Source organism: Ixodes scapularis, unplaced genomic scaffold, assembly GCF_016920785.2.
Source record: "Ixodes scapularis isolate PalLabHiFi unplaced genomic scaffold, ASM1692078v2 PGA_scaffold2__306_contigs__length_199485367, whole genome shotgun sequence".
In the NCBI taxonomy this organism is placed as follows: Eukaryota; Metazoa; Arthropoda; class Arachnida; order Ixodida; family Ixodidae; genus Ixodes; species Ixodes scapularis.
Window position 1 is genome coordinate 25,250,457 of NW_024609857.1, and position 27,581 is coordinate 25,278,037.

Below are 27,581 nucleotides of genomic sequence, written 5' to 3' on the forward strand. Positions count from 1 at the left end.
TTGGTGTTGAGTTGCCCTCTTATGGGAAAATCTAGAAGCAGAAGCTCTTCGGTGTTCTTCATAGACCAACCAGGCCAACGATAGTGCTTGCAGCACAAACGTTTTCGTGTAGTCTTACGGAGACCATATTGAGAATGCATAATTTCTTTTGTGGAACAGTATTGAAACATAAAATGACAAACAACAATGCCTAGATACAATACTTATTAGGTGCTCATGTGTAAAAAATCCTTCCAGAACAAATAAAAAAAAATGTAGTAGACGACTCCAATGTAAGTTGTGCATAGTGGAAAAACTTTTTATTGAACATTATTGATTAGAATTCACAATCTCTCGCTTCAAGGTGGCAACAACTCCCTTACACGTTCGCACATGCCACACAAAATTCAAATGATCAAAAGCCAACAGCACAATCTTACGAACCACTCCGACTAGAGCTTTTACGAAAAAAACACCACAACACAAGGTTAGCAGAAATGCAAACCTATGCAATTGCATCTCGGATAAAAATGTTTGATCAACTGTAAAATTTATAAATCTTGTTAAACGCGTTTGACAGAGTTCGGCTATAAGCACAGTGCTCACCAAAAGTGTGAGGTAAAAGCAAGCAACCGAGCATATCAAATCGTTGTATAACAGGCTGGTTTAAACCAAAAGACCAAGCCCCTTCTTCCCCAAGTGAATCCAGGGGATAAGACTGAGTTGCTGCACTTAACGATGCAGCAACACTTTTAAAACTCGAAAGGCCTAGAAAACAGGAACCTATATATTTATGTATAAACAAAACAAAAAGCACATCTGGGGCTTACATAAATTTCAGTTTAATTCACTGGCATATACCCGCACAATGAAGTGAGGAGAATAGCAATAGCAATGGTCACTGACAGCAGAGAGGTCTGGAGTGACTGCTAAAATATTTAAATCATATCCCGATTCCACCCTCACTAGGCGTTTACTTCGTGCAGTTTGCACTCTTATGATGCAGCTCAGATATGTCAACATTTTTTATGTGTGTGTCTCGTACAAGCACACACTTATGACAACAGAAGCACAAATAGACACTATATTCTGAAATGTGCTCCCCAAAGCCACGTGAGAAACATTTGTGGACGCATCGGTCGGGGGTATAAAAGGCGCATTAAAAGTACACATTCTTTGACTCTGCCTGTACAGAACATAATAAACAATTGCGAGGTAAGCTGCAACATATGTGCAATCCTTTCAATGTTCTAGCTTTTTTTTTTACATTAATGCGCATAAACATTTCTCACACTTCACAACTCCCCATAACCTTTCTATTGCTTTCCAGAAATGGAGCAGCCTGCATCCTCCGCCCTCCTCCTCCACTTCTCCCCCTCCTTTCCTTCCCCCCCCCCTGAAAAACTTGTTCGGTCTCCCCATACTCTTACAGTCCCCAGGACAAGTGCATCAGAGCTTTCCAAGCAGTTCAACAATCAGCAAATACGAAAATGCAGGAAGGACTCTCTTCAATGCAGTGTCCAAGTTCTCGGCTGTTGCAGACTTCTTAAATTAAGGACACCGAACACCAAACAGCTCATTTAGGGACGTCAACAAACCAGACGGAGATAACACACATCAGAAATTTCAATGCTGTGACATACGACCGTGCCGGCAATTACAAAAACAATTCCGGGTGCAAAAGAAAAAAAGAAGACGGAGTCCAACAAGGAGTGATGGAGATGACGTGGCGCCCCCAAAAAAAAGAGAGGAAAAAAAAAGGGTAGTTTAAAGTGGTACGGGAGTAGAGCTTCACAGACGAGCAGACAAGGCAATTCAGAAAGAAACTAACTGCAAGTTTGGTCCCCCGCCTCAATCGTCGCCCCTCCGGAAGGTTAGTTCATCGAACGACATCGCAGCAAGGTCGGGCGTCCATCGTCCGCTTGAATGGCTGTCGAGACTCAAGTGGAGCAGGCTTCGCAGCAGCCTCCTGACGTGAGACGGTGTTCCCGCAGGCGACGGGGACGCAGCAGACGAAGACACGGACGCCGAACGAGACGGCACGGGGTGGGAAGGTGTTTGACCGTGCGTGGCACTTGCTCTAGAGCACGAGGGTACTCCTGCTTCCGAAGACGTGCCGGAGCTGCTGCTGGGCCCTGCTGCCGCAACGTCTTCTCGCTGAGAGGGCAGCGAGCCCCTCCTCGGATGTCATTCGAGCAGGCACAGCGAGTCCTGAAGAAGCCCTTGGACAACCGCCTCCTGTTCCAGCTCCAGCAGTTGCCTGGAAGTTTCGTGCAACAGGCGAAAGCTGTACTCCACACGAGTATGTTCGCCGGTAAACATACGACAGAACATATTTCTTACATGCAGAATGGGTATGAGTAAACTCGTTTCCCTTTTTTTATGGAACAACGCACGCAAGTTTTGTTAAAGAAAAAGTAACATGTGCAACAAATTTCTTCCCAGTCGAGCTAAGACAACTGCTTTTGTAACTAATCAAAATGTAAGATACCTTCCCAAGTACTCAAATAGCCCACTTTTGCCAATACATAAACTATTTTTGCTAAAGCCCCTCTTGCACATGAGGTTTGTAATTTGTAGTAATAGTAGCATACCTTCGCAGTCTTATGGCCTTGGAACGCAATTCTTTGTCCCGGTCTCGAATTTCTGAGATGGTCACCCAAGCTTCCTGCTGAGGTCTTTGATTGTAAACCCATCGAAGGAATACTCCTGGCCACAGCACCTGGGCAGAGAATAGCGAGGAGTCGCTCACGGAGGATAATGTTCACAAGGGCTTTTTGCCGAAGTCTGTACGAAGTGTGTGTTACGAGAAAAAAACAATTTTTATCAAACTTACCAGGCTCTGTGGAGCCACAGAGGGCCAAATCACACTGTTGTTTGGGTCATACATGGGATTCAAAAGGGTCGGCAATACTTCTGGCCGGTTTACATATGACCTGAAATGAGCACCAGTTGTACACCTCTCAGTATAATAGACAGATCCGGTTCTATCACAAGTGCAAGGCCTGTATCGTTTTATTTGCAGCCTAATATCACCTTCCAGTATTATCATAAATGCAACAATATGTAATGCTTGACAAAGAAAGATAAATATTTGCCTAGCTTCTAAACAATGCTCTGCAGAATGCTGGAACTTAACCTGAAGGTAATACTTGCACTGTTAAAAGCATGCAGAAATTCGAGAACATTGGCTGAATTGATGATATGGAGTAACTTCCACATATTGGCTTCTTACTTCTGGCTAAATAGAAAGTAAAAAATGGTAGGAGGTAGCATACTCATCTCCTAATACTCCTTTCCCCGTGAGTTGTGACCTGTAGACTTTAGTCTCAAAGGTCACAAGTCTTGTACATTTTTTGCACACACATAAGGGACATTTATTCATATTTAGAAGTTTTTTTTTTTTTTTAATTTTATTTTATATATTTTTATTTTGCTTTACTGAAGACTGTATTCATGGCATTATATGAAAGTACTCTATTTTACCACAGATGGTACACCCCCTTTGAGAACGAAGCCTGCACAACAATACAGTACCTGCTTTTCCATGGGACATGCAGGGCGCCATTCCCTGTTACTATGCGGAGGGCAAGTTCGTCTGCTTCTTGCGCACGAAATGATCTTACGCCAAAAATGTGCGTAAAACAAAACTTAAGAACAAATTCGTATTCAAGAAACAAAATTTTCGTATGTTTTGCGCAGGTTACGACGAAATCCTACGACAGCTCCGAAGCTGTCTTACGCACTTCTTACGATCAAATCAGCATGGCCGACAGCGTCGCGGTCGCGACGACCCACGGACGTTTGTTTTTCTACGTGCGCTTCACACACGTCCCGACTTCAAGCAGCAAGAAAAAAGTAAAGAAGTACTTGAAGCAGACCACGACGAACAAGAACGCTGGATTCACAAACACCCGAGAAAAGCTCCAACGGCCACGATTCCACCGAACGCGACCAAGCGAGCTTCGGCAGTTAGGCCTAGCAGGCATTCCGCGACTCGGCGAACGTCTCCCCACGACCGGCTGGCGTGCTGAATGGAATATGCCCGCGCGACCCTTGTGAACCCTACTTTGATCGCTGATCTCAATTTTAGATTAAGAGGTCAATTTCTTCCTCTTGTTATCTCCTTGTTTCCCGAGGCAACGGTGACTTCCGCCGGTGAAAAAGCGGTGAATCTCCGACAGACGCAGCCGTCGCTTTGACTAGCAGACGTAAAGCAGACGACGTTAACTGCGCCAACCCGCCGACGCCGTTAAAGAATGAGGGGTCTCGCCGCACACGAAAGGAGGGAAAAAGTATTTGGGAGGGAACTTGCGGACACTAACACGCTCACCCTCTCGATTCTTAGCAAACAAACCTCGGCGCCTCAGGACACCTCGCCAGTGACTCCTTTGACTTCCCTCCTTGATGCGCGTCTGCTAATTGTTAGACAAAAACAGCGTACCGCTCGAGTTATTTCGTCTGCCCTCTCTGAAAGACGAAGTCGAGCTCGCTCGTAAAGACCTGCACTTCCGAAAGTCGCAGGAAAGGTAAGCAAACGAAGACGATGTTGCGAGCAGACGACGTTGCAAAGGAGCAGACGACGCTGAGATAGGGGGTCGCGATCAGCCAATCAGGGCTCGGCGTTCTGACGTCACCGCTACTTCCTTTCTCATGCACAGAAGACGAAAATGAGCCCACTTGCGAGGTGTATTAATGCAAGGAACCAAGAAAATCACAAGGCACCAATGCCATTTGGGTATAAAAAGCAGCCTGCATGTTGAACACGACGTTTGCATGCTCAGAGTTACAGCACCAATCATACTTTTTTGAGTCTAAATATGATCAGTGCCTCGTCCTTGGCTGTTCTCCTTCCATAAACAAATTGGTTGTCTTCTGCATGCTCTGCAGGAAAGCCAGCAAATGCGGGCTTCGTTCATAAGCTTATATGTACTTCCATTTGGGAACACCATGGTAAGTATTCAACTTACCAGAGGGAAACAGTCTTCGTTGGAAGTCTCAGCTCTTTTTTATCCCGCTCAGAGTTGGAGAGAAATGTCCCTGAAAGGCGAATACAAAAGCAGGTTACACGACCTCAAGGGACATCTCAAAGGGGTACGGAAACGAAATTCCAGCGCTCATTTTTTAGCTTTTATATGTTGCATGTTGCAGCACAACCTCAAAAATACCAGTCTTTCGTTGAAAGGTACAAGAAAACTAATTTTAAAGCTAATTAAATGATCTTTCAATGTGCACCTGGTGGACGCATGTTGAGCCTATTTGGGAGATAATCTAGCAACGTTGGGGAACTTGCTACGTAGTCATGACGTAGCAAGTTCCATTCGCTCTTTGGAATTCAACATTTTCATTCATAGCTTTCCTCCTCAGCTCACAAATCGCGCATTGTAATAAGCAGTTCAAGAAGACGGAAAGGAGGGACTCCCCCTTTGCTCGGAACCTCGTTTGTGCACCCGAACACAGCCATTCTCCCCCTAGAAGATTAGCCCGTCGCTCAAAATTTGAACAAAAGTTGCTTTTCCCACCTTGTTCACCCCTAAGCTGACAGTGCTGTCGAAGCTACGTGCTCCTTGGACCAGTCACACGCTCGTCATCCCACGGGTACTTCGAATGGCTCGGTTGTAACGCATTGACGCCATTGACACCACCACAACGCTGACAACGCCACCGAAGGCAAAGCTTATAACCACGCCAGCCTTGCTACGTCACGAATGCGGGGAATCTTTTTTTTTCTGTTTTTGTTTGCGCCGGATATCCCATGACGCATCGCGCTCTCCATTTGCTTCTCTTCGAGCGCTTGCTCGAGTGCACCGTTTAGAACGAAAAATATAGCCAGTCGTTCAAAATACAAACGTGCGATTATCATTTACGGTTATTATCCGTCATGCTTGACTCATTTCCGAGCGAAATTTGAATAGTTCAATTTTCGTTTTCGTACCCCTTTAACATTAGCAAGTCGCATGCTTCCCTCAAGTCAGGAGATCTAGCATCAGTAGGGCTGCAACACTCACCAAATGAAGAGCAGTAGCTGTGCTCAAACAGCATGATCAGGAAGTTCTCACTAAACTCAAAGGAACATGCGAACTGCTGATGGATCTGTAATGCAAAAATGACAAAATGCCCACTATCGCATTTACTCGAGCGATAGACGCACGTTCGCGAACAAAGCCTGCGCATCCCCTTTCACAACTTTTGCAACAGAGAAATTCTTTTTACAGCTTCAGCAACACGAGAAATGCTACAACTTCGGTAGCACGAGCAACGTTACCACTTTGGCAACACAAAAAACGTCGCAACTTCAGGCACAAAAAAAAAAAAAAAATAAATCAAAGAGAGAAAGTACAACGCTCCAACCCGAAATGTACAGTCAAGGAACACAAGAAACGCTACAACCTCGATAAGAACGTTAGAACTCCAGAAACATAAAAAAATAAGAGCGGAAATTTAAATTTCTTGCGTAACGTACATTGCAGCGAGCGCAGCTAGGTGCTCGCGTAATTTGTTATCATTGCGATGGCGTCGCCGTCTCTGCGCAACCTCCTGAGCACGACTCCGAGGATTTTCACGCCATTTTCGCTTCCGCTCTCAATTCCACTTCCATGCCCGATCCGTACCTCGTCTACAACGAGCTTTCTCGGCGTGACATAACTCAGGGTTGTGTTTTCCGGACCTTGTACAAAAATTTTCAGATGTCTAGCGGTACGGCGCGCAAGATAAAATGGTTGTGTGCAAATGCCCTCATAACGGGGTGTTGGCTACAGCCAGGGTCAAAGTGAGAAGGAAAGGGCGTTTCTTTCCAATGCCTGGCCTAGCACATGCTCGTTGATTTTCCGACGCACGCTCGGGGCATCGGGAGTTGCCGCGAAGCACGATGACGCTATTTCCCACTAACCACCGTCGCTGTAAAAAAGGAAACCAAAGCCAGAGAAAGCATGAGGCTCAACCTGAAACACGCAGTCGAGGAACATGAAGAATGTGGGGCTCTGGTCCTTGGTGTGCGTGCCGGCCGGCGCGAAGGCACCATGCTGGCAGCGCAGGAGGAATGGGTGTCCCGCCTGGAGCCACTCCCGCTCCACTAGTGCCTCGAAACCCCGCACCGTTCGGCAGTCCGGGTCCAGGATGACTTGCGCAATCGAGCAGGCCAGCAGGGTGCCGTCCATGCCCTCCGTGCCGTGCACCACCACAGACGTTTCTGTTTGCCGGACGATCGGGGTTTGTTCTCGTCAGACGGAGGCAGGGCACGAAAACGGGAGCGGAGATAATGTGGAAAACTAGACGTCTGCTTCTTGTGCAGGGGTCGTAGTGACGTCATAACAACGCCGGGGTAGACCTTAATGCTAGATGCCTTGAGGTCTACCCACCATTTTTTTTTTTTTCGGTCAGAAAATAGGAGCCCGGCGTTCCGACATCGTTGCAACCCCCGTACAAGAAGCAAACAAACTTGTGCTCCGCATACCCGCAAGATAAGAAGCCCCGTAGTGCCGAATTTTTAGTGTTGCCAAAGGACTCAAACGTGGGGCATGGATCGGATGAGAGTGCCACATCACCGTCTGGCGAAAAACTGCCTTCGATTGGCGAGAACGCGAGGCTCAGCCGAATACCACTCTGCTTCCAACCCACGCCCCGCAGACGTCCCGGAGGACCGCGGCGTAAAGCCGCAATCGCATCGTCAACACGGAATGCAAAACACGGCTAGCAGACACTGTCTAAGAAATGCATCTCTTTCTTGCTTGACGGTTCCGGCACGTTGGTCACACAAAAACTGTCTGCAGACATGTTTGATGCAAACAAATGCCTGAAGTAGACGTGCTTCGAACATGCCCAAGGAGTGTCCGCAGCCGATTCTTTCATCATGCCTGCAGCGAACACCGTGTCTTCCACATGATGTGTGAGCAGCGTGACGGCGGCTTAACGGGGTCCTGCAACGACTTTTTGACCGTTTTTTAATTTGCACCGAACCTGAGCACACTCAACATAGTAACTTTGTAAATTGTTTCTTGAATTTCACTTTATTTTAAAAGTTATTGGCAAACTAAAATGACAAAAACAAGCAAAAAATAACCTCCTTCAGGACGTCCCTGAACTAGAGGAGAGGTAGTGAGCTCAACGAGCGCTCACGGAGGCCGCACTCCGTGTCGACGGCTCGAGAGGGCGCCACTAAAGTATAGGGTGGATATAGCGGTCGGCCGGGGCGGCTCGCATTGCATTTGCTGCGCGACTAAACACTCTTTGTTGAAGCTTTATGGCTCGAAATGCTCGCCGTTTTAGGTCCGAACCTCCGAACCTCACAAAAGAAAAACGCGACACCAGAGTCGCAATTTCTCTGGCTGTGTTCGTTTTGCACGTGGTACGAAGCACGAATGCTCGGCGCGCGCAAGGCAAACGCCGCCAGACCAATTTCCTGGGCAGCAGAGCCGTATATTGGGAGAGTTCGGCCAGTGGGTGTGGCGACGAAGGCGCCGGTGAGGAGAAAAGTAAATGAAAGGGAGGAGAGCGCCGAAGGAGCGAGAGAGAAAGAAGGGAGCAGAGCGGAAACGACCACCATCTTTTAGCAACGCTGTCGGAGACTGGTCGGAGAAGAGCACTGCTCTGGGGCTACGCCTCGTCTGCTACGGGCCGACTTCTTTTTCGCCTGAATAAAAGTTTGTGGCCATACGCCGAAAAATCTTCATTTATTAGCTTTTTAACCCACCGAGGAATAAAAGACTCATTTTCTTGCCAGAGCCAGCGATATAAAAGGCAATATCAAGATTTAGATGCCGTTCCCACGCATTCCGCCCGGAGAATGATCGAAGATGGCGGCCCTCCCCACTCAGGTGGGAGCAGCCGGGAGTTCACGCGCATGCGCTCATGCCTCTCGCTCTACGCCGCGTGCTGATTGGCTCACTCGGGAGGAGAGCGTTACGGCGGCAAGATCATAGACTGACCAAACTCTCCCCATATACGGCTCTGCTGGGCGGCATCTCGATGCCCGAGTGTCTTTGCACTTAGCATGAGTATTGTAACGCAGGTGGGCCTACCAGGAGTCTTGTCACTAGAAACAGGGTGAAGTTGCCGCAGCTAACAATGCGTCTTCCTTCAGCCATGGGGCCACAAAGATGCACAGTGTATACAACACCAGGCATGCTGTCTCGTGAAAAAATCCCGCTGAGGCTCGGAACTCGGTGACAGCTCCAGTACTCGGAGGAAACACACAGTGTGGACTATTCTTCGGGCAGACAGGTTTCATCAAACGCCCCAGTAATGGCTGCAGCCGGTGTGGTGCTGCTGCAGGCAGTTAAAGAGGCAGTGCTTGGCCTTCTTTTAGCATCAACCGAGGAAGCATCAGCATTCCTTTGCTTCCTCGATTGAAGGGCCTTGGCTGCGACGCTTTCTTTGACAGGTAGCTCGGAGCATTCGGAAGCAGCGTCAGCGCCCGGAAAGAGCTCTGGCTTTTCACGGGGACTGCGCACCTCTTCTCCGTTTATAATGTGAACGAAGTCTAGCATTATAAATGACGACTCAAAATGAACCTCACACGTCAAACATATTTCGTCCAGGAGCTTATCCTAGCGATGAAAGTTCTGTCCCCAAACTTTTTTTGTGTTCTTCCTCCTAAGGTACTGAGAACAGCGACGGCTGCTGACCTTTCCGCCAGTGATAGCCTGACTGACACCCCATTTGTCAATTCGGCATCTAATTCAGCATGACACTTCATTGGCCATAAATGACAGCGAACCCGGGGTAAAAGATCAGTCCAGGACGGAAGTCACTTTGCGCTGCCAAACCACCAAATGGCCAAACCGCAAGCCAAAACTGCTCACCGAAGGCCTTCAGAACGCTCGGAACCGGTCGGACCCTCCAGCCCATACGACTGCAGCGCCGCCGCGTACATCCGGGACTTTTCCACGCTTGCCGCTTCAGAGAAATGCGTGGTGCGCGTCGGTGCCTGATCTCACTACCATAGAATACCGCGCATCCGCCCATTCCACGTAAAGCGCCCATTCCCAAATTTGTAAGATTTGAGAAAATATGCTGAGTACATTGATAAGTAAAATTAATGACCGGAGAAGTGCCCCTCCCCCATTTTTTCGCGAATATCTCAAAATTTTGAGTGGGTGCTGGCCCGGTATTTTACGGTACCTCTTTTTAGTTTGCGCCGCCTTTTCCACCGCTTCGTGGCAAGTATGTCAACGGGTCATGTGTTGTTTCCACACTTTCTAAACTGCATTTGTTTCTTTTCTCATTTAAAATAATTAGCAAAAGCTACTTTCATAACTAATTGAAATGGTTTGCACCACCGACTAAAAACAAAAGCTTTTAGTGGCTCTGACCAGTCGTAAGGCAAAAGCTGACCAGGACCAACAATGTCACGATTTCGTCACATGTCGTGCGCGTTCGTCATTATGGGGCACCCCTGTAGGAGGAGGAGGTTTCCGCGTCATCCAGTTAAAATATGACACCCTGATATTTACTTACTCCCTCCATGCCCGTTGGGTTGCCCGAACCACAAGAAAAAGGTAGACGCTTATATAGGCTTGCAGGGCCCCTTTAAGCAGACAAGCGCTCCCCTAACATACGCAACGTAAGCAAACTGTACAGTGTGAACGAGCCTTAAGAGATTGTGGTCCCCACCGTCTTGATCGAGGCACTGTGCGACGAAGCAGGCACAGGTGAGGACGTCCTTGATGTGGCCGAGCCATCCTGAAGACTCCAGCCGAGACAGCCACTTGTCCATGCTCACTCCAGTGTCGCTTACGGCTGCGTCAGTCGAGCACGAGAACATGTTCGTTTCGCAACTTGTTTGCACAGAAGAAAATAAATGTGTGTGTTTCTCCCGTCAAAGTATGTGTCAATGTTTACCCAAGTGGTTTCTGCTGATATGTGCTTGCAACTTTGTGCTAAGTGACAAGGAATGTCTTCGGCTAGTTTTTTCGTGTGGTTTTGAGTAAAGTTCTGCAAGTGAAATCGAGAAAGTAAATCTATAGACCTTCGAACGATGGTACATATTATGAATTGAGTGCAGAATGTGACGGCAACCCTGGCCGTTTCAATATGCAACGTCGTGCGCACGGCATGTAAATTGTGAAACTGAGTGCTAGTCTCACACCCATAATGCGAGTTTCAAGCGTTTAGGTACTATGAACAATCATAAGACAGCGTCCAAAATGTTCTTCCTCTCGGATGTGCTTCCCGCCAAGGCCACAAACTGCAGAAAATACTGGCCCTACAACTGAAACACAAACTTTGCAACATCCTGAAATCACGCCTTCGGTCATACAAGAAGTTAATGAAAATAAGGAATCGTATGAAAAAAGAGCGTTCGCCACAAACAAGCAAACCAAATTAACATAAGCACAATGCTATGGGTGCATCATATAGCATGTCCACACCAAGACGTCAAGACCGGCAAGGGTCTAAACTGCATACTAATAATAAATTTAAAAAAAAAATATGAGAAAAAAGTTAAGGGTAGACACATAAACAAAGAAAAAGAGCAGCTCATTTTTATCAGATGCTAAACCAACATGCATGCAGAAAAACAAAAAATGAAGGGAGACAGGGTAACCTCCAAACCAAACCGAAGCAACCAAACAAGTAGGAAATGAAAGCTTGGCCGGGCAAACTGCAAAGCTTCGGCACATGAAACCCAAACTTGCCTCTCCATCTTGACATAAATGGCAAACTGCTCATTATCCCAACTGCTCCATTTGGGCTAGTGCTCATCCCATCGCTCAGTGGATAGATTTCTTACGATGCAAATATATAAGGAAGAGGAGAAAACCACTCGTGAGTATGCGACACCACTTATCCACTCCACCTCCAAAGCTGATCAAGCTTTCACCAGCTCCCAAGTTTTCAGGGAGACGAATTTCCGGGCTCGGGACGGCTGGAGTCAAATCTCGGTACAGGTCCCCAGTAAGAAAAAGCCCAGACTCATGCCACTGCATGCTCATTCGCCTTTCATCGCCCTCGTCTATGGATTGAAATACTCGTATAAAATCCACCGTGGCTACGCCGTTTGAGGCAAGACTGAGCAAATCTCTGAGAGATTGGTGCTTTGGATCCCCACTTTTTCAAGCTAGAAATATGAATTTGACAGCATCTACAGCATGAAAGACTTCAAACCAGTTCCATATAGCAGAGCAAGTTTGACTCTCTAGGAAGCTGAAGTGCACAATATACTAAGCAGGAAAATAAACCAGTCCCTCTATATATACACAATTAGACAAAGCTCCAAAGCAGTAAGTAGTATGAAAAACGTGACTGCAAACATGTTTAGTGTGCAGTCTATACGAAGTAGCAGTTCCGTCATCGTCCAGCTATATCGCATGACTCATTGCAGGTAATACCGACTGCAAACACAGTAACTGACTTGCTGCTAATGCGGTATTTTTGAAAACACTACAACTTTCTGAGATGGCAAAATGGTGAACATGGTGGCCAAATATGTGGGAACTCTCTAAAAAGTGAATTTCTTAAAAAAAAGGAAGGAAACCTAGAAATAATGGTTATACTCAGTTTTAATGGGAGGCCCCTCTACCTTCCATGCTTTTACAAAACAATGTTGAATCATAAAGACTAATTCAAGCAAAAAGAAAAAGAATAAAGGGGGAACAGCTAGAGTACTACAATAAAATCAGAACGACAATACATAACTTGGAACGAGTACAAAATTCCGAAATGCACAGAAAAGAGGGAAAAAAGTGGACACAGCACGGCTCAGAAACCAACCGAATTAAACAGCTACGCCGTCAATAAATGAATGCAGAGACTGAAAAAGCGTCGCAGTATTTGTGTGCAGTAACAACACACAAAACAAGATGAGCACACTCAATATCAACGAGAAGAAAAGAAAAAAAAATGTTTCAGCTACGGCACAAGATGAGGACAAACGCAAATCAAGCTTACCTTCAACAAGCTTGGACAATGAGTCTAGCAGCACATGGTAACGTTCAATAGGCTTGTGCAGACGCCTCCACATTGGATAGTGCATCTCGGGCTCAAAGCCGCCTCCTTTGGAACGTGGAGAAATGGACACACCTTATCAATGTCTGCCAAAAACAAGGGTATGAAGGCTATTTCGTAAAGTTGATCCAACAGGCAATTAGCCAACAATCCCTCGTGTGATTGGCCATGTGGGGACTTGCTTATTACACACCTGGCTTTGATAATTAAACTTGGGGGCAATGTCTTGTCTGTAAACTAGAGCTAATGTCTGATGAACGCCAACTGTCAGAATTTCAACAAATGTTGGTGCTCAGTCCAAATTTCAATCAGTTTCTGGATTCCCGACTGCGAAATCGAGAGGCCAAAAAATGACCACATCTCCACGTGGTGAATGATGTTGATTGGGGCGAAGCTCTGGTGGTGCTGATACGCTGAGCCGCAGCATGCCGAGCTTTTTGTTCATTTTCATCCATGTCAGAAAGAGAATGTGTGGTATGGAATCTGGTTATATATGCATTTGAGCATTTGACTGCAGTGCCCTCTCGTCTATAAACGTTGAGCCAATGCATGCAAAGTTTAACGCAATTATATACGCATTTGACTGCAGCGCCCTCTCCTGTATAGACGTTGAGCGGCTACATGCAACGCTTCATCCATGACATCCCCGGCTCTTGAGTTACTACCACATCTCAGAGCCCCCTACTCATCCCGCAGTCGTGGCCGAATGGTTAAGGCGATGGTCTAAAAATTCATCGGGGTCTCCCCGCACAGGTTTGAATCCTGTTGACTGCGCAAACATTTTTTTCTTTTTTTAAGAAGACAGATGGGATGCAATCGATGTGAGCACGGACGCCGGACAAGGCTAGACCCTAAGGAGCTTCGCCCCTAAAAAAACAGTTCCAGTTCACACCCATACCACAAGAACTGCAAGACTTAGCTGAACCCCTGACTGCCAGAAACAAGCCTGGCTTACCTATTGAATAGCTTTGTTTCAATGCTTCAAAAAGCTGCGAGCATGCAATGTCAAATTATTTTCAGAGACTCCCATACATATGCGGTCGGACCCATTTTAGTAGTTTATGTACACTAAATGTATGTACACAACACAATACTAATAGTGTGAATGCGACATTGGCATGTCTTCATATTTTACTTAGAAAAGATATCAGTGGACATAAAAATTTACCGCTTAGGTGACTATTTTCCACCACAATAGTAATTTTGATGATGGCCTTTCAATTCTAAGTGAACAAGTAAACAAACCGGTGATCGCATATTTGTGCGAACAGTGTCGTGCTATGTACAGTTATATAAAAAGCTAATTCCACCTCTTACAGAGTATCATGTGCTACCTTTGTGCCTATTTCGTCTGTTACGAGGCTAAATGGTCAATAGGCAGTAGACATATGCTATTTCTTATAAAAGGTTATTCACAAACTATGGCTTTCCTAAATTTAGATATAACTTCTTCAAAGTGGAGCTGTTAACTTATTGCCCAGCTGTAGCTAGATTGTTCTTATGACCTACAACTGGATAAAAAGACAGGCTCTTATGAGTATACAATGAAATAATAATGGCCTTAGTCACTGAGGGATCCTTTGTGAAGATGGAAACACTTAAGGTCTGGAAGACACTCCCTCAGTCCATTAGAGTCTCTAACAAACTCTAAAGACACATGTATAATCCAACGAAACATGCACGACCACACGTGTGGCATGGCAATATTATTTTGGTGAAGAGGGGGCACTCTATAGTCTGGCGCAGCTGATGTGACCAGTGGTTGTTGGCATACTCTTAACATGCTGACGCTGAGATAAAACGTGTTCTATTTCATTCCAAACAGGTAGGGCTGCAAGACCAGGATGCATCATGCCTGCTCTCCGGACTGGCACCAAGGCAGCATGGGCAAAGCCTAATGAAGTTGATGTCAGTCGGCATGCTTGTCGCAGAACATTCTGTGCATGCTAAAAAATTGGGTGTGTGTATGTTTAAGCAGCCTAGAACTTAGTCTGCCTCAATGGGCAACTTGTCTTCCAGCTGTAGATGAGAAATGTAGCCAGTGCAGTACAACTGCTAGCCTGGGGTCTTTTAGCAGGGGTGGGGATTGAATCCAGGATCCCTGAGTTCTGCAGCGCAAGCTTTCGCTCCACGTGCTCCGAGCTGGTGTGCGCTAGTCCACTCGGCCACTGATTCCCCCCTCTGCACATGCTTTTCGAACAGTGCATGACTACCACCGCATCAAACAAGGTTGAACAGAGAGGGGTCAAATTACTGACCGGTGTGGCATTGCCAACCGAACACAGCGTGCCGACGTGCCAAAAGCATTGGACTATAAAGAGCATTAATAACAGACTGAGGAAGGGTCCAAAAAGCCTAAAACGTTTCCGTATTAAAAAAAAAATAAAAAAAAGACCTCTCAACAACAAAGGCCTTTGTTGTTGAATTAGATTATTGCCACATAAATTACCTTCCAGAAACACCAGCTAGCACCAACAAGTTTCACTGCCTGCTGCACAAGGCACAGGAAAGCTGGGCTTTTCTTTATAACACTTTCTCACCGACAACTAGCAACTCAAAGGTCAATGACCCTCTTGTTGGACGTTTCTAGACAAAACCCTTTGCCCGACCACATCATCATATTAGCCACATTGTTGCTTCAGCTTATCGAGCGATGGGAATGGTATCATACGTGACGCATAACTTTTCCAATTATTTATGTGCCGTCCGCTTATTTTGCTCCTTGGTGCGAGTCAGACTTGAGTTTTGCAGTATTGCATGAAATTCGCTGACTGCAGCTGATGCAGAGCGAATCGAAAGGGTTAAAAAACAATTTGTTTAAATTGTTTATGATAGGTATCTTGGGAGGAGGTGTTATTACGACTATGGATACATTCTTAAAGAACTTTCTTTGCGCAACTTGTTAAAAGACAGACTGCTCGTGATGTTTTATTTTTACATACGGTTGTTCACGGCCATGTAGAAAGTGAACTGGCGTCATCGCTAGGATTTCATGTGGCAGCTCACGCTATTAGAGGAACGAGTGTATTTTATCCCTCTGCGGGTTCGAAATTGTCACCATTGGTGCGGATGCAAATCTGTGGTAGTGAATCTGTGGCCTTACGATGATGTTTTTTAAGATATTTTTGTCTTTAAACGAGAGCTTGATTTATATCTTTTCAGCTATTGACCCACGCCGTAATTTGTAACAGTGGCAGACATCGTTATGAATTTTTCTTTTTGTATTATATTTTATGTGCCACCACACTATAACCTATTGGTTGTTTTGAGGCACAGATCAAATAAAGCATTATTATTATTATTTTAGTCACTGCCAACAAAGTCAACACTTTTGGAACCTGAGCAGTGTTAATAACACTGAAGTGATCATGTGTTCCTAGTTTATTTTTTGTACGCATAACTTTTCTTAAAGGGGCCCTGCAATCATATTTAAGCGTCTACCTTTTTTGCGGTTTCCACGTCTCTTGGGGCTCGGGCAAGCCAGCGGGCACGGAGAGAGTAACTAATTATCAATGCGTCATATTTTAACCGGACGACGCGGAAACCTCCTCCACCGACGAGGGCGACCCGCGGTACCGAAAGCGCGCAAAATGTGACGTATTTGGTCCTGGGCTTACTACTGGTCAGAGCCGCTAAAAGCTTCTTTTTGGTCGAAATACAAAATATAAGTGGCGCAAACCGTTTCAATTATGGATAAAAGTAGTTTTTGTTCAGTATTTTAGATCAGAAAAGAAACAAATGAAGTTTATAAAGTATGGAAACAAGAAATGACCCGTCGACATACCCGCCACCAAGCGGTGGAAAAGGCGGCGCATACTAGAAAGGAGTAGTGGGATCAGGCGCCGACACGGAAAGGTCCCGGATGTACGCGGCGGCGGCGCTGCGGTCGTATGCACAGGAGGATCCGACCAGCTCAGAACGTTCTGAAGGCCTTTGGCGAGAAGCTTTGTCTTGCGGTTTGGCCGTTTCGCGGTATGGCAGCGCGAAGTGGCTCCCATTCTGAACTGATCTTTACCCCGTGTTTGCTGTCGTTTGTGGCCAATGAAGTGTCATGCCGAATAAGTGTTTAATCGCGCAGCAAATGCAATTAAAGCCGCTTTGGCTGCCCACTGCATACAGCCTATCCAGAACATGCTTTAGTGGCGCCTTCTCGTGCCGTCGACACGGAGCGCGGCAGCCGTGAGCGCTCACGTAGCTCACTACCCCTCCTCTAGTTCACGGCCACTCAAGCAACCAAGGACGTCATAAGGGAGGTTATTTTTTGCTTGTTTTTGTAATTCTAATTTGCCTATAACTTTTAAAATAAAGCGAATTTCGAGAAAAGAAAAGTTTCACTAAGTTACTAAGTTCAGTGCGCTCAGGTTCGGTGCAAATTAAAAACCAGTAAAAACGTCCTTGCAGGGCCCCTTTAATTTCAAAGTATGGCTATGTTGTTCCTGAATGTACTTGTGACTTTTGTTGTTCTTGAGTGTATTTGTTATTGTATTTCACTATCGCAATTTTCAGTACTCTATCCCTCGTGTAATTGTTACCCAAATAGGGTAATAATGAAGGCAATATTGAATTAATAAGAAAAGGCCCCAAGCTTCACTGAAGGCTTGTGTAGCACAGAACTCCACACAATCGTCATTGAAAGCAACAATTAGAGCCCACATATGTTGTGACAGCATGTAGTCTTCTTTTGTATAACAGGTAGAAAGACTGGGGGAGCACAGGAGCAAACATATCATAGACAAGGTAAGTTTCACAGGTCATTATGAGAAAATTTCCAGAACACATACCATAAAATCCCGAGAGATAGCCCACCTAACATCAGAGCAAATCAAGTGAAAACTGGAGTGGGCTAACTATAAGTGTACAATCAAGAAAAAAAAAATTGCTATTTCTTAGGTAGTGTCTTTTTCAAGACTGCTATGGTGGCGATGGGCAATAAAGTAAGGATGACTATACTTCCCAGTCAGCAATGTTCGCTTATATCCCGCCATAGCTAACTAGCTGCATTTACACCAAGGCCACCGATGATCCCATCACTACTAATACTAAGAGTGGGCTATCTTTCGGTGTTTAAAAAAAATAGAGCAAATCAAGCCAAAAGTAGGGGTGGGCTATCTTTCGGGCGTGAGGCATCTTTCGGGATTTCACAGTAGTGCTACGTACACAAATGATCTGGTCACAACACAAACACTGACACTTTTGCACCGTCTTGCTGGACACCCTGCATAAACGGCCAAGCACGACATCCTGCACAGTTAAAACTGTATTGGTGTAACTATAAAAAAAAATGTATTACCTCTTGTCCTGGATAGCTGAGCAACGTTCTGCGTTCGAGTGTCAATGATGAACCCTTTTTTTCCACTCGTCAACAAAGAGTCGAGCAGCTTTTCGTCGTCCCTGGAGCGGCGCATGGCTGTTCCGACCATGGGCTGACCGCACCTCAGTAGTGCCGTCTGCCAACGAGATTACAGTACTTAACCTTTTTTCTTTCCTTTTTTTTTTTTTTTTTCAAAAGCTGATTGTCAGTTTTTACTCTCAATTTCTTTCTTTTAATGTAGCAGGCAAGTAATCCCTACATTGTTACATGCGCAACTCGCCGATCTTCCAAAATCCCCACAAAAGGGGCTTTTTGCTTTCTCTTGTCGATGAACACCAAGATAGAGTAACAAATGTTCAACCATGAAAAAGAAGAGGGTTTTCGGAACTGGCCCTTATGAACACTAGAAAGACGAATTCCAATTTTTAACAAGTGCACAAACAAGATAGCATAAACCAAACATAATTTGCAAAGAACCCCAAGACAGGTAAAAAAAAAATGACAGAAAAACCAGACTTTGTGTTTGTGTTGACCCGTCTTTTCCTCTATCTCAGGGTTCTACGTAACTGCGTCCCATTTTTGTTTACTAAACTTGTTTTTCAATTTTTAAGAGGCGAAATACACTTGCTAAATTTTATGGGCAAAGCTCCTTAGGGGCTAGCCATGTCCGTATGTCCGTCCGATGTCCGGCGTCAGGTGCTCGTGCTCACGAGCACGTAAGCACGTGCTCGTGTTGGGAAAAAAAAAAAATGCATCTCCATGTGGTGAATGATGTTGATTGGGGCGAAGCTCTGGTGGTGCTTGTCTGCGTAGACGGTGAGCTGCAGCATGCTGAGCCTTTCGTTCGTTTTCATCCATGTCAGAAAGAGAATGTCTGGTATGGAACGTGGTTATATACGCATTTGAGCATTTGACCACAGCGTGACGGATGAAAACGAATGAAAGGCTCGGCATGCTGCGGCTCAGCGTCTACGCAGACAAGCACCACTAGAGCTTCGCCCCAATCAACATCATTCACCACGTGGAGATGTGGCTGTTTTTTTCTACAATTTTCATTAGTTCTACTTTGGCCACTGTTACTCATGAAAATAAGATTGTATCCTATGTTCTATAACTTTCTTTACATACATTCTCTCCCTCAGTGCAGGTGTCGAAGACGAGCAGTGTTGCTATGATTGGTTTATGAACTGTTAAATCAATTTCAATGGCAAAAAAAAAAATCACAGATTTGGATTAGAGCTTGTTCAGTAAAATTCATGTTTCTGTTCTTACTTCTGCTAAATGCTGAGCTCACCTTGACCCTCTTGTGTAGGTAGCTGAGCACTGGAAAACGCCCAGACTGCCTGAAGGAAGCGGAGCCAACTAAGACGCTGTCCTCTATACTCTTCGGGACAATAACTCGATCTGGATATGAGGCACAAACCTGAAAAGAAAAAAAATTTGGAAGAATTTGCATTATTTTGTAATTGCCAAATCCTCTGCCATAGTGTTTCCCAGTTTCAACTTCAGAAGTAATTTTTTTTTTTTCTTTTTCTTAAACGAAAGGGCAAATGATTTTGGTGAAGATTGGGGATTTCAATTAATGTTTCAAAATATTCCGTGTATGGTCCAGCATGATACTATGACTTTCTAGGATCTGCTGACGCTGTTCAATGTTATTTTATTGTGGTTTTCAATGGCTTTAGAAACACCCTCCGTAGTCAGCTGACTAACCGCTCGTTTCCGCAGCAGATCCAGCCAGCTCGCAGTGAACTGAAAACTTAATTACAGCCAGATTTGCATGGAAAAGCAGTAGAATGTTAAGGGAAATGCACCTTTGAGATTGAGACGACCGTATAGACATGCAGGTCACGGTTGTTCTGGCGGAACAGCATTTTCTTTTGCAACTCCTGATATTGTGATACACGTTCGACGAAAGTGAACTGCAGCAGTGTTCTCAGCGTAGTACACTTGCAGTTTGGTGAGCTTGTAGGACGCTGCATTTCTTGTCAGTGCACTGAGGCAGGGCTTAGGCCAATCACTGCGCCGCAAATGCGGAACGAGTAGGGGAGGCTTGAGTGGCTACAATATTCACCAAGATAGGTCCTGCATTCTTTAAGTGCTGTTTACACTCTTTCAATCTTGTTTTGAGCCATTAACCCTTTGCCTACTGCAATAATCTAAAAAAAAATATATATACATATATACTGATTTTTTATTTTGACATTTTAACATTGGATGTTAATGGCAAGTTCTAAGTAGCGTAAACAATTTTCATCACTTGCTACGCCAACATTCATGCCTGGCACAGCTCTGAAGTGAAAATTCGGAAATACAGGGGGAGGCTTCTCCAAGTTGACTCTCGCACAATGTTAACACACCAACATGATGTCTTCCTCAAAATCTGAGTCGTCGGAGCTAGGTTCAAACAGCTCTGCGGCCTCACTGTCACTGTCGGACAAAATGTTTACGTCCTCGTCATCTGAATCGGAAGATGCATTAGGAAATCTTCATTTTTCCCGCATTTTTGTCACAAGGGGCACTGCTTCCAGAAGTGGACACTGCCATTTTTAAGCCCTCGTTGCCAGCGTTGAACCAGTTTCCGGCTAAAACTAGAAATTTGCCAGATCATGTGCGCCATCTTATGACGGCATAAAACACCAAACGCACGTCGACTAGCCCAGTTCGCTGTTGGTAAGGGACGTGGGCTTTATTTCAACGTGGACAAGCCCAGCCCATCTTCAGGAGGAGTGGTACAAACAGTGCAGACAGACCCAGCTTGTCCATGGTAGGGTAAAGATTAAGGGGAGACGTGGGTCGAAAAGTCGCAATTTTCTGAAAAAATTTCACTTTTTCTTTTTTGTTGCATTGCCGACCTTGGACTATAACCTTTCATTTCTGAAAATATCAAGCTGAAAATCGCACAAGAAAATATCTAAAAATGCGTCCAAGTGAGCAGTGGTGACGTGAGAACCGGGCAAAAGTCGCGAAAATTTGTGTGGTTTGCGTCCTTCTGCCGCGAAAGTAACGCGCCACCCGCCATTTCGCATGCGGCGGCAGCCGTCTCCTCCGCTCAATAGTAAAATATGGCTGCTGTGCCCAAAAACCAAGTTCGCCTCCAGGAAATACTGTGGAGACGGCCACAGCGATTGCTGTACTTTGGTACAACAAAGGCCATACAGGCTTTGAAAGAGTGCTGGAAGAGATTGGAGTACTTCCTTCTGAAGATTTGGTCATGCATGGTGACCATTGCGATCAAACGCGCATCAAGAAAATGAACACCTAGCAAACAGTGGAAGCCAGGGCACATTTACGCAGCACAGTGAAGAGGGCCCAGAGTGAGGAAACAACCCGCAAGAGCCAGGAGGGACAAAGTTATTGTGCTGGAGGGTTTTAGAAACTTGTCAGTGCATTTTGCCATTGTGGCCAGATTTTATGCAAATGATTGCATTTTGCATTTCAATGAATAGAAACTTCACAAACTTTCAAACCTGTTTTTCTCATTTTCACGTTTTTTGAAAATTTCACGTTTTCCGGGCAGCCTTTTGTGAACTTATAGTTAACCTATAGTAACGAAATTTGGTACAGATGTTCTTCAAGACATGTAGAGGGCTGATATCTAATTGAAACTGAATTTTCTATCAGCATTAGTTATGAAACTTCTTATTTATTGTTTCAAGGTAGACTGAAAATAATTAGGTACAGAGCACAAACTTTTTTTGCATAGTTCTAGTATTTTTGTGCAAAGTGTGGCTAGATATCAGCACTCTGCAATCTCTGAAGAGTCAAATAAGATACAGCATGATACTTTTCTTGTAAATTTAGTTTATCAAAAACTTCCCGGAAAAAGTGCTATTTTTTTGCATTGTGTATTTCATAACTCGATAACTATAGTAGCTAGGTGAAAACTCAATACATATTTGAAATCTGCATGAAAAACTATACCAAGGGCTGAATTTTTATGTCTCTAGTTAAAGAATTAAAAAAAAAGTTGTTTCGGGGAGCGTATCCCCTTAAAGTATGATGCGTAGTGCATAATACATCTTCCCTCTCGCAGTAACACCCAACAAACAAAACACTTGAGACGCTACACAGTTGCACAGTTTTGGAGCACCTCTTTGTTGGTGTCTTTTTGAGCATGCAAGCACGTGCTCACATATACCGTGATAAAGACGCAAGCACGGAGCTGTTTCGGATCACTTCAGATTCATGGAGAGAATTTCATATAACTATCATTTTAAAGTGTCGGGGCCATCCAGCCATAGTCATTTTGTCAAATAAGGAGCATGTAGGTACTTCTTGCTTGGCAACCCTGATCTGCCAGTCGTGCGGCTTAAAATTCCCCCAATGGAACGCAATTATTTCCTGCCCAGGATTATTGTTCTCGTAAACAGGCCCCCTGAGGCTAAAAATTTTTAACGCACAACGGAACGCTGATATGCGGTGCTGCTGCAATTCTAATTATCTAGAATCAGTGGCAAAAGAGACAGAGCATTCCACAATGTCGCGGCACCTGCTGTCAAGAGTGGTGCTTGGCACATGCGCATTTCTTTCATATTCGCAGGGATACCGATTCTTTCGTTTCCGGCAGCTGTGCCGTGATTCTCTATAACTTGCCGTGTGGCACCGCTTCGGAAGCATCCATACCGAGCTGCGCCAGAGATACGAGCTAAAGGCTCTGTTATACTCCCGACTTTTAGCACAGCTAACTCAGTGTAGTGCAGAACGTGCACCTTCCATTCTTTCTGTGTGTGCTGCACTACGCAGCGCTTGCTAAGCTCAACGTCGGAATATAGTATAGCCTTAAGAAGGTGCGCCGGCCGACTGGCCTGGCTAGCCGCACCTGTGAATCACCCAGGAGGAGGATTCGCCGATCTAGCAAGCTCACACGGCGGCAACTCTCTTCACCTTACTCCGATCCCAAGACTGTAATTTCTTTATTCACATAAAGCGGAAAAAAAAAAAAAAGCATATGCTTTTGCTAGCTGATCTCTGCAGGTGAACTGCCTAATGACTGGTAAAATTACCGTTCACTGAAATGACTTGCTCCACGCGTCGAGGCAGAGACTCGTTGAGGGATGCCACCAGCTCAGGTCGTTGCACAGAAAGTCTCTTACTCTTCTTTCATGCTGATTTCACAATCGTGTTTGAACCACAACCGCAAAGCGGGTTTGCTCGTTTTCGTCATCAAATGCATGTGAACCGCTTTGCAAATGCGGTTCAACCACCAATGTGAATGAGGCACTGTTGCGAGCCAGGGAGCGTCCGCCATGCTACCAATCTTTCATGCTCAAGAATGGCTTTCAACAACCGGCCCAACACTTTGTCTTTCGTAAGTATTACTTACAACTCTTGTTCTTTCGCAAAGGTCAAAGTAAATTATTATTTCACGTGAGAAAGCTTAGGCGACTCGGCTCCTGGCATCTTGCGATATTCTGCAATGTGCTCGGCGCAAGGTGTCTTTAATGAGTATCAGTCTTCTATCTTCGAGTGCACTTTACAATAACAGTCTCGCAAGAGTCAACATTGTTGAGCGATAATCAATCATCATATTGTTCGTTATCAGGTAAAGAAAGTTACCTCGCAGTATAAGCTTGCAAAATCGGCGAATCCCTTCTCTCCCACTACAGGCGCGGCCAGCCGGCCAACGTGGCTTCCTTGCTCAGATTTTGTGCACAGATAGGCGCGGATGCTTCCGAAGCGGAGCCACGAGGAAAATTATTCAGAATCGCGGCGTGGCTGCCGAAAACTAAAGAATCGGCATCCCTGTAAGTATGGACGGATGCGCATATACCAACACTGGTCTTGACAGCAGGTGCTGCGCCATCAGAGTGCGCAGCAATGGTTATTCGTCACTGCTCCCGTGGTCCAGAAACTTTTGCCCCCGACGACCGTACCTGCATCATTATTAAGGGCTATCAAAACTTACAGAGTAGTCCTTGTTGACTGTTGATATCCTCCATTCGTCAGACAGCAACTTTATCCTCGCAAAGTCATGCTCTATTGTAAATGCAGACCACCCGTCTTCCATGATGTCGAACAGTGCCCGATGGAAGAATGGATAAAACACCTTGACATTGTCTAGGGGAGCATGCAAAAAAGCTTTAGTGTAAAATCTTACCGTTTTTTTTTCCTCTAAAAATCTTTGTAAGAACTTCTTACCCAACGTAGAGAGGCATTCTATCGAGTTGGCCACATTGTGGCATTGTTCGACACCCGTAATGTCCAGTTGGAGAATCCTAAAATCCTTGCATTTCAGAAACAACGATCCTGACAAGGCTCCGATACGTCTCTCCACGCTGTCCACCATCCTGTGCAGCAGCTAAACAGGGATCAGTAAAGCTAGTTAGAGATAAAAACACACACGTAAACATGCGGACTCAACCTACAACAAAAGTAACACGATAACCACGTACCCACAACTCCTCGTTGCCTTGCCTACGAGACGAAAAAATAAGGTGGTGGCTGGTAATGCAAAGTGTGCCCTCTACACTAGCGCAGAGGGGTCTGTGAAGAACAACTCTGTCGAGCTTTGGGGTCCGTATGAGTTCGGCGAACTCCATTTTTCTGCGGCGTATTCTGCGAGAAAAGAAACGCGAAATAACGAGAACACTGACGCTTAACAAATGTCAACGAAATTGGAACACGTAAAAATGGTATATAGTCGTACAGAGAGCTCACACGACGATCCCTACCGTAAACATAAGCCAAACATACTGCACGCAAACACCTGCAACGCCTACCCGAGCCCCTTTGCGAGCTCTTGGTTACAGCAGTTTAGCTCGCGTTAGACGACTACAATTGTCAAGTAACAATTATACGTGACGAAATTACTCACCCCTTTTACAATATGCAACTATAAGCTTCACCACTTCACATATTTATTGATGCGACACTAGTAAATAGTGGAGTGAACGACCGCCCAACAGCGCACCGATGCGCGACGCCATTGCGGCAAACTTCTGGCTATGGATTTTGTTACGGATTTCGCTCAAAACCCGAATCAGCTAAAGACATGGACAATTAGCTTTTTTATTCATTTTTTTTAATAGGTGGTCGCTTGTGTCACCTAGACTCTAATGTCGCCTAGCTTAGAGTTTTTAAATCCTTTTTAGATGGAAGACGCGGGTGACTCCGAGTAGCTCACCTAGATGGGTTTAGTCGCTTTACAGTGGTTTCCAGTGGCGTTTTCGAATAAGACACCGATCCATCCCTGAAAAAAAATAACATATGGAAACAACATTTAACAGAGGTTTTATCTCGCAAGAAATGATGAGTAGAACAAAGCCCTTTGTTACCTTTTGATGAGGGTGGATTCTGTGCTCTTGCTTTCCATGAGGCCTCACTGTGAGAATCGTTGCAACGGTTCCAGCAGCCCAGCTGTTGTCGCGTGAACGGCTCGGGGCTCGGTGTACTCGCTCACTCACGTTCACGTGCCCAACCGGCCCAACGCGCAGGACGCGCAGCTGTTTAGCCTTTCTTAGTTTCTTAGGTACCGTTCTCTTCCTTCTGTCATTTGATCGACAGCGCGTGGACCCTTCCTGACCTTTTTGATCTTATTTATTGCACTTGGGAGGTAGAAATGCACAGACGTGCTGGTGTTGGGGGAAGGCTGACGCCCATGCAACTAGTGGGCCCACAACACCGACCCGTACAAAATGACGAGTAAAGTAAAATTTTTAAAAAAGTAGGTAAATATGTTAAATATGTTAGAAGTAGAGGGAGGGACTCAACTCACAAAAACTAAAAGTAGAGAGAGGGACTCGACTCATGAAACAGTCAAGATTCTCTCGAACATTTTTTTTTTTTTTTTGTAGCAAGACAAGAGTGCCGCCAGAGAAAAAAGTGAAAGTCGTTTACAACTCCCTGTAACACCGAATTAGAGCGCAGCTCTTGAGGAGGAGGAGGGGAGGCTACTGAGGGTCACGTGTTCTCGGGGGAAGGGGGTCAAGTGACCCCCCCCCCCCCCCCCGAGGTCACGTGACCTCGGGTTTGGGGGTTCCGGGGGGTTCACGTGGGGGGTCACGTGACCCCCCCTGTGATCTCGGGGAGGGGGTCACGTGACCTGGGGGTAGGGTGACCATATTCCTCAAGGCAGAAAACGGGACATCCCCAGTGACGAAGGGGGGTATTAAGATTGAGATTGGGAGAAAAAAAATTCATCAAATAACTGCTCTTATTTCAAGACGCTACAATATTGCACTAAGCCCTATAGGGCCTAGGGAACAGTCACACTCACAGTTCAGTTGCATGCACTCATTTGGAAGGTCCTGCATCGGGTCCTTCGTTGGTGTGGTTGTATTTTGTCAACGACTGAAGTTTCCTAAGGACTTTATCGTGAAAGACTCGGTCGTAAAAGTCTGCGCACTTATATGGGAAGTTCAACTCGTTTCGGGTTGCTTCAACTCGCTTGGTGCCAATTTCGGAACTATGCACTCATGCGAAAACGGGACATGATACTTTATTGGGCCAAAAAGACGGGACGGCAAAAGCGGACCTCTAAAACGGGACGTCTGGTCACCCTACCTGGGGGGGTCACGTGACCCCCTAAAATTTTTCCGCTAGATTTAGCGGGGAGATTTTTCCGCTAGATTTAGCGGGGAAAATTTTCCACTAGATTTAGTGGGGAAATTCTTCTGCTAAATTTAGCGGGGAAATTTTCCACTAGATTTAGCGGGGAAATTTTTCTGCTAAATTTAGCGGGGAAAATTTTCCGCTAGATTTAGTGGGGAAATTTTTCCGCTAGATTTAGCGGAGAAATTTTCCGCTAGATTTAGCGGGGAATTTTTTCTGCTAAATTTAGCGGGGAAATTTTTCCGCTAGATTTAGCGGGGAAATTTGCCGCTAGATTTAGCGGGGAAATTCCGCTAAATTTAGCGGGGAAATTTACCCATAATGCACCGCGTGGTTACGCCGACGCCGACGGCGACGCCGCTCAAGCTGGAAACGGGCGCCTACGAGCTGCGCTTCAAAAAGAAAGAGGAATGTTTTTATTTAGTTCCCCTTTTCAATAAATAATCTAATCGGGAAAAAGAAAAAAAAAGATCATCACGCAGATGATAGGACGATGTACGATGACTGCAGAGGAGAACCCTAAAACGAGGATAAGCATATGCATTGCCAGACATATAGATAACTTTTTATGCGAGCTTTAAATACCAAACCAAGAATTTCCACGACGTCGGATATATTCTGAAAGCCCAGATCCGTTGCTGACTTTGCATTTCCGCCGTGTCTGGTAAATAAAAACCGGTAGTTTGCGTGCACGCTTCGCCACGTACCAAGGCAAACTGATCCCTGATCCGCGAATGATTCCTAACAAATTCCAACATACCACGGACCTGTCCGAAACGCCATGTATTAATTA

General features: G+C 45.4%; 1 protein-coding gene and 1 non-coding gene across 5 annotated transcripts; one reads left to right on the plus strand and one right to left on the minus strand.

Moving 5' to 3' along the window:
* Positions 1 to 273: 273 nt before the first annotated feature.
* LOC8031410 (myotubularin-related protein 9) lies at positions 274 to 25,837 on the minus strand. Of its 4 annotated transcripts, XM_029985917.4 has the most exons (16): positions 25,513 to 25,627; positions 25,362 to 25,427; positions 24,631 to 24,793; positions 24,377 to 24,536; positions 24,144 to 24,295; positions 19,530 to 19,658; positions 18,215 to 18,371; positions 12,868 to 12,972; positions 11,616 to 11,705; positions 10,591 to 10,716; positions 6,921 to 7,168; positions 5,988 to 6,072; positions 4,950 to 5,019; positions 2,816 to 2,915; positions 2,574 to 2,701; positions 274 to 2,239 (listed from the first exon to the last, which is right to left on the minus strand). In XM_029985917.4, exons 1-16 carry the CDS (start codon positions 25,548 to 25,550, stop codon positions 2,167 to 2,169), a joined length of 1,890 nt encoding a protein of 629 aa, XP_029841777.2. In that variant the 5' UTR covers positions 25,551 to 25,627; the 3' UTR covers positions 274 to 2,166. The 4 variants fall into 4 exon arrangements, with proteins under 4 accessions (XP_029841777.2, XP_029841778.2, XP_029841779.2 ...); XM_029985918.4 differs by lacking the exon at positions 11,616 to 11,705 and having other exon boundaries at positions 25,513 to 25,837; XM_029985919.4 differs by lacking the exons at positions 25,362 to 25,427; positions 25,513 to 25,627 and adding an exon at positions 25,053 to 25,168.
* On the plus strand, positions 13,617 to 13,698 carry Trnaf-aaa. Its single transcript has one exon. It is a non-coding gene; the product is annotated as a tRNA-Phe (tRNA).
* Positions 25,838 to 27,581: the final 1,744 nt, after the last annotated feature.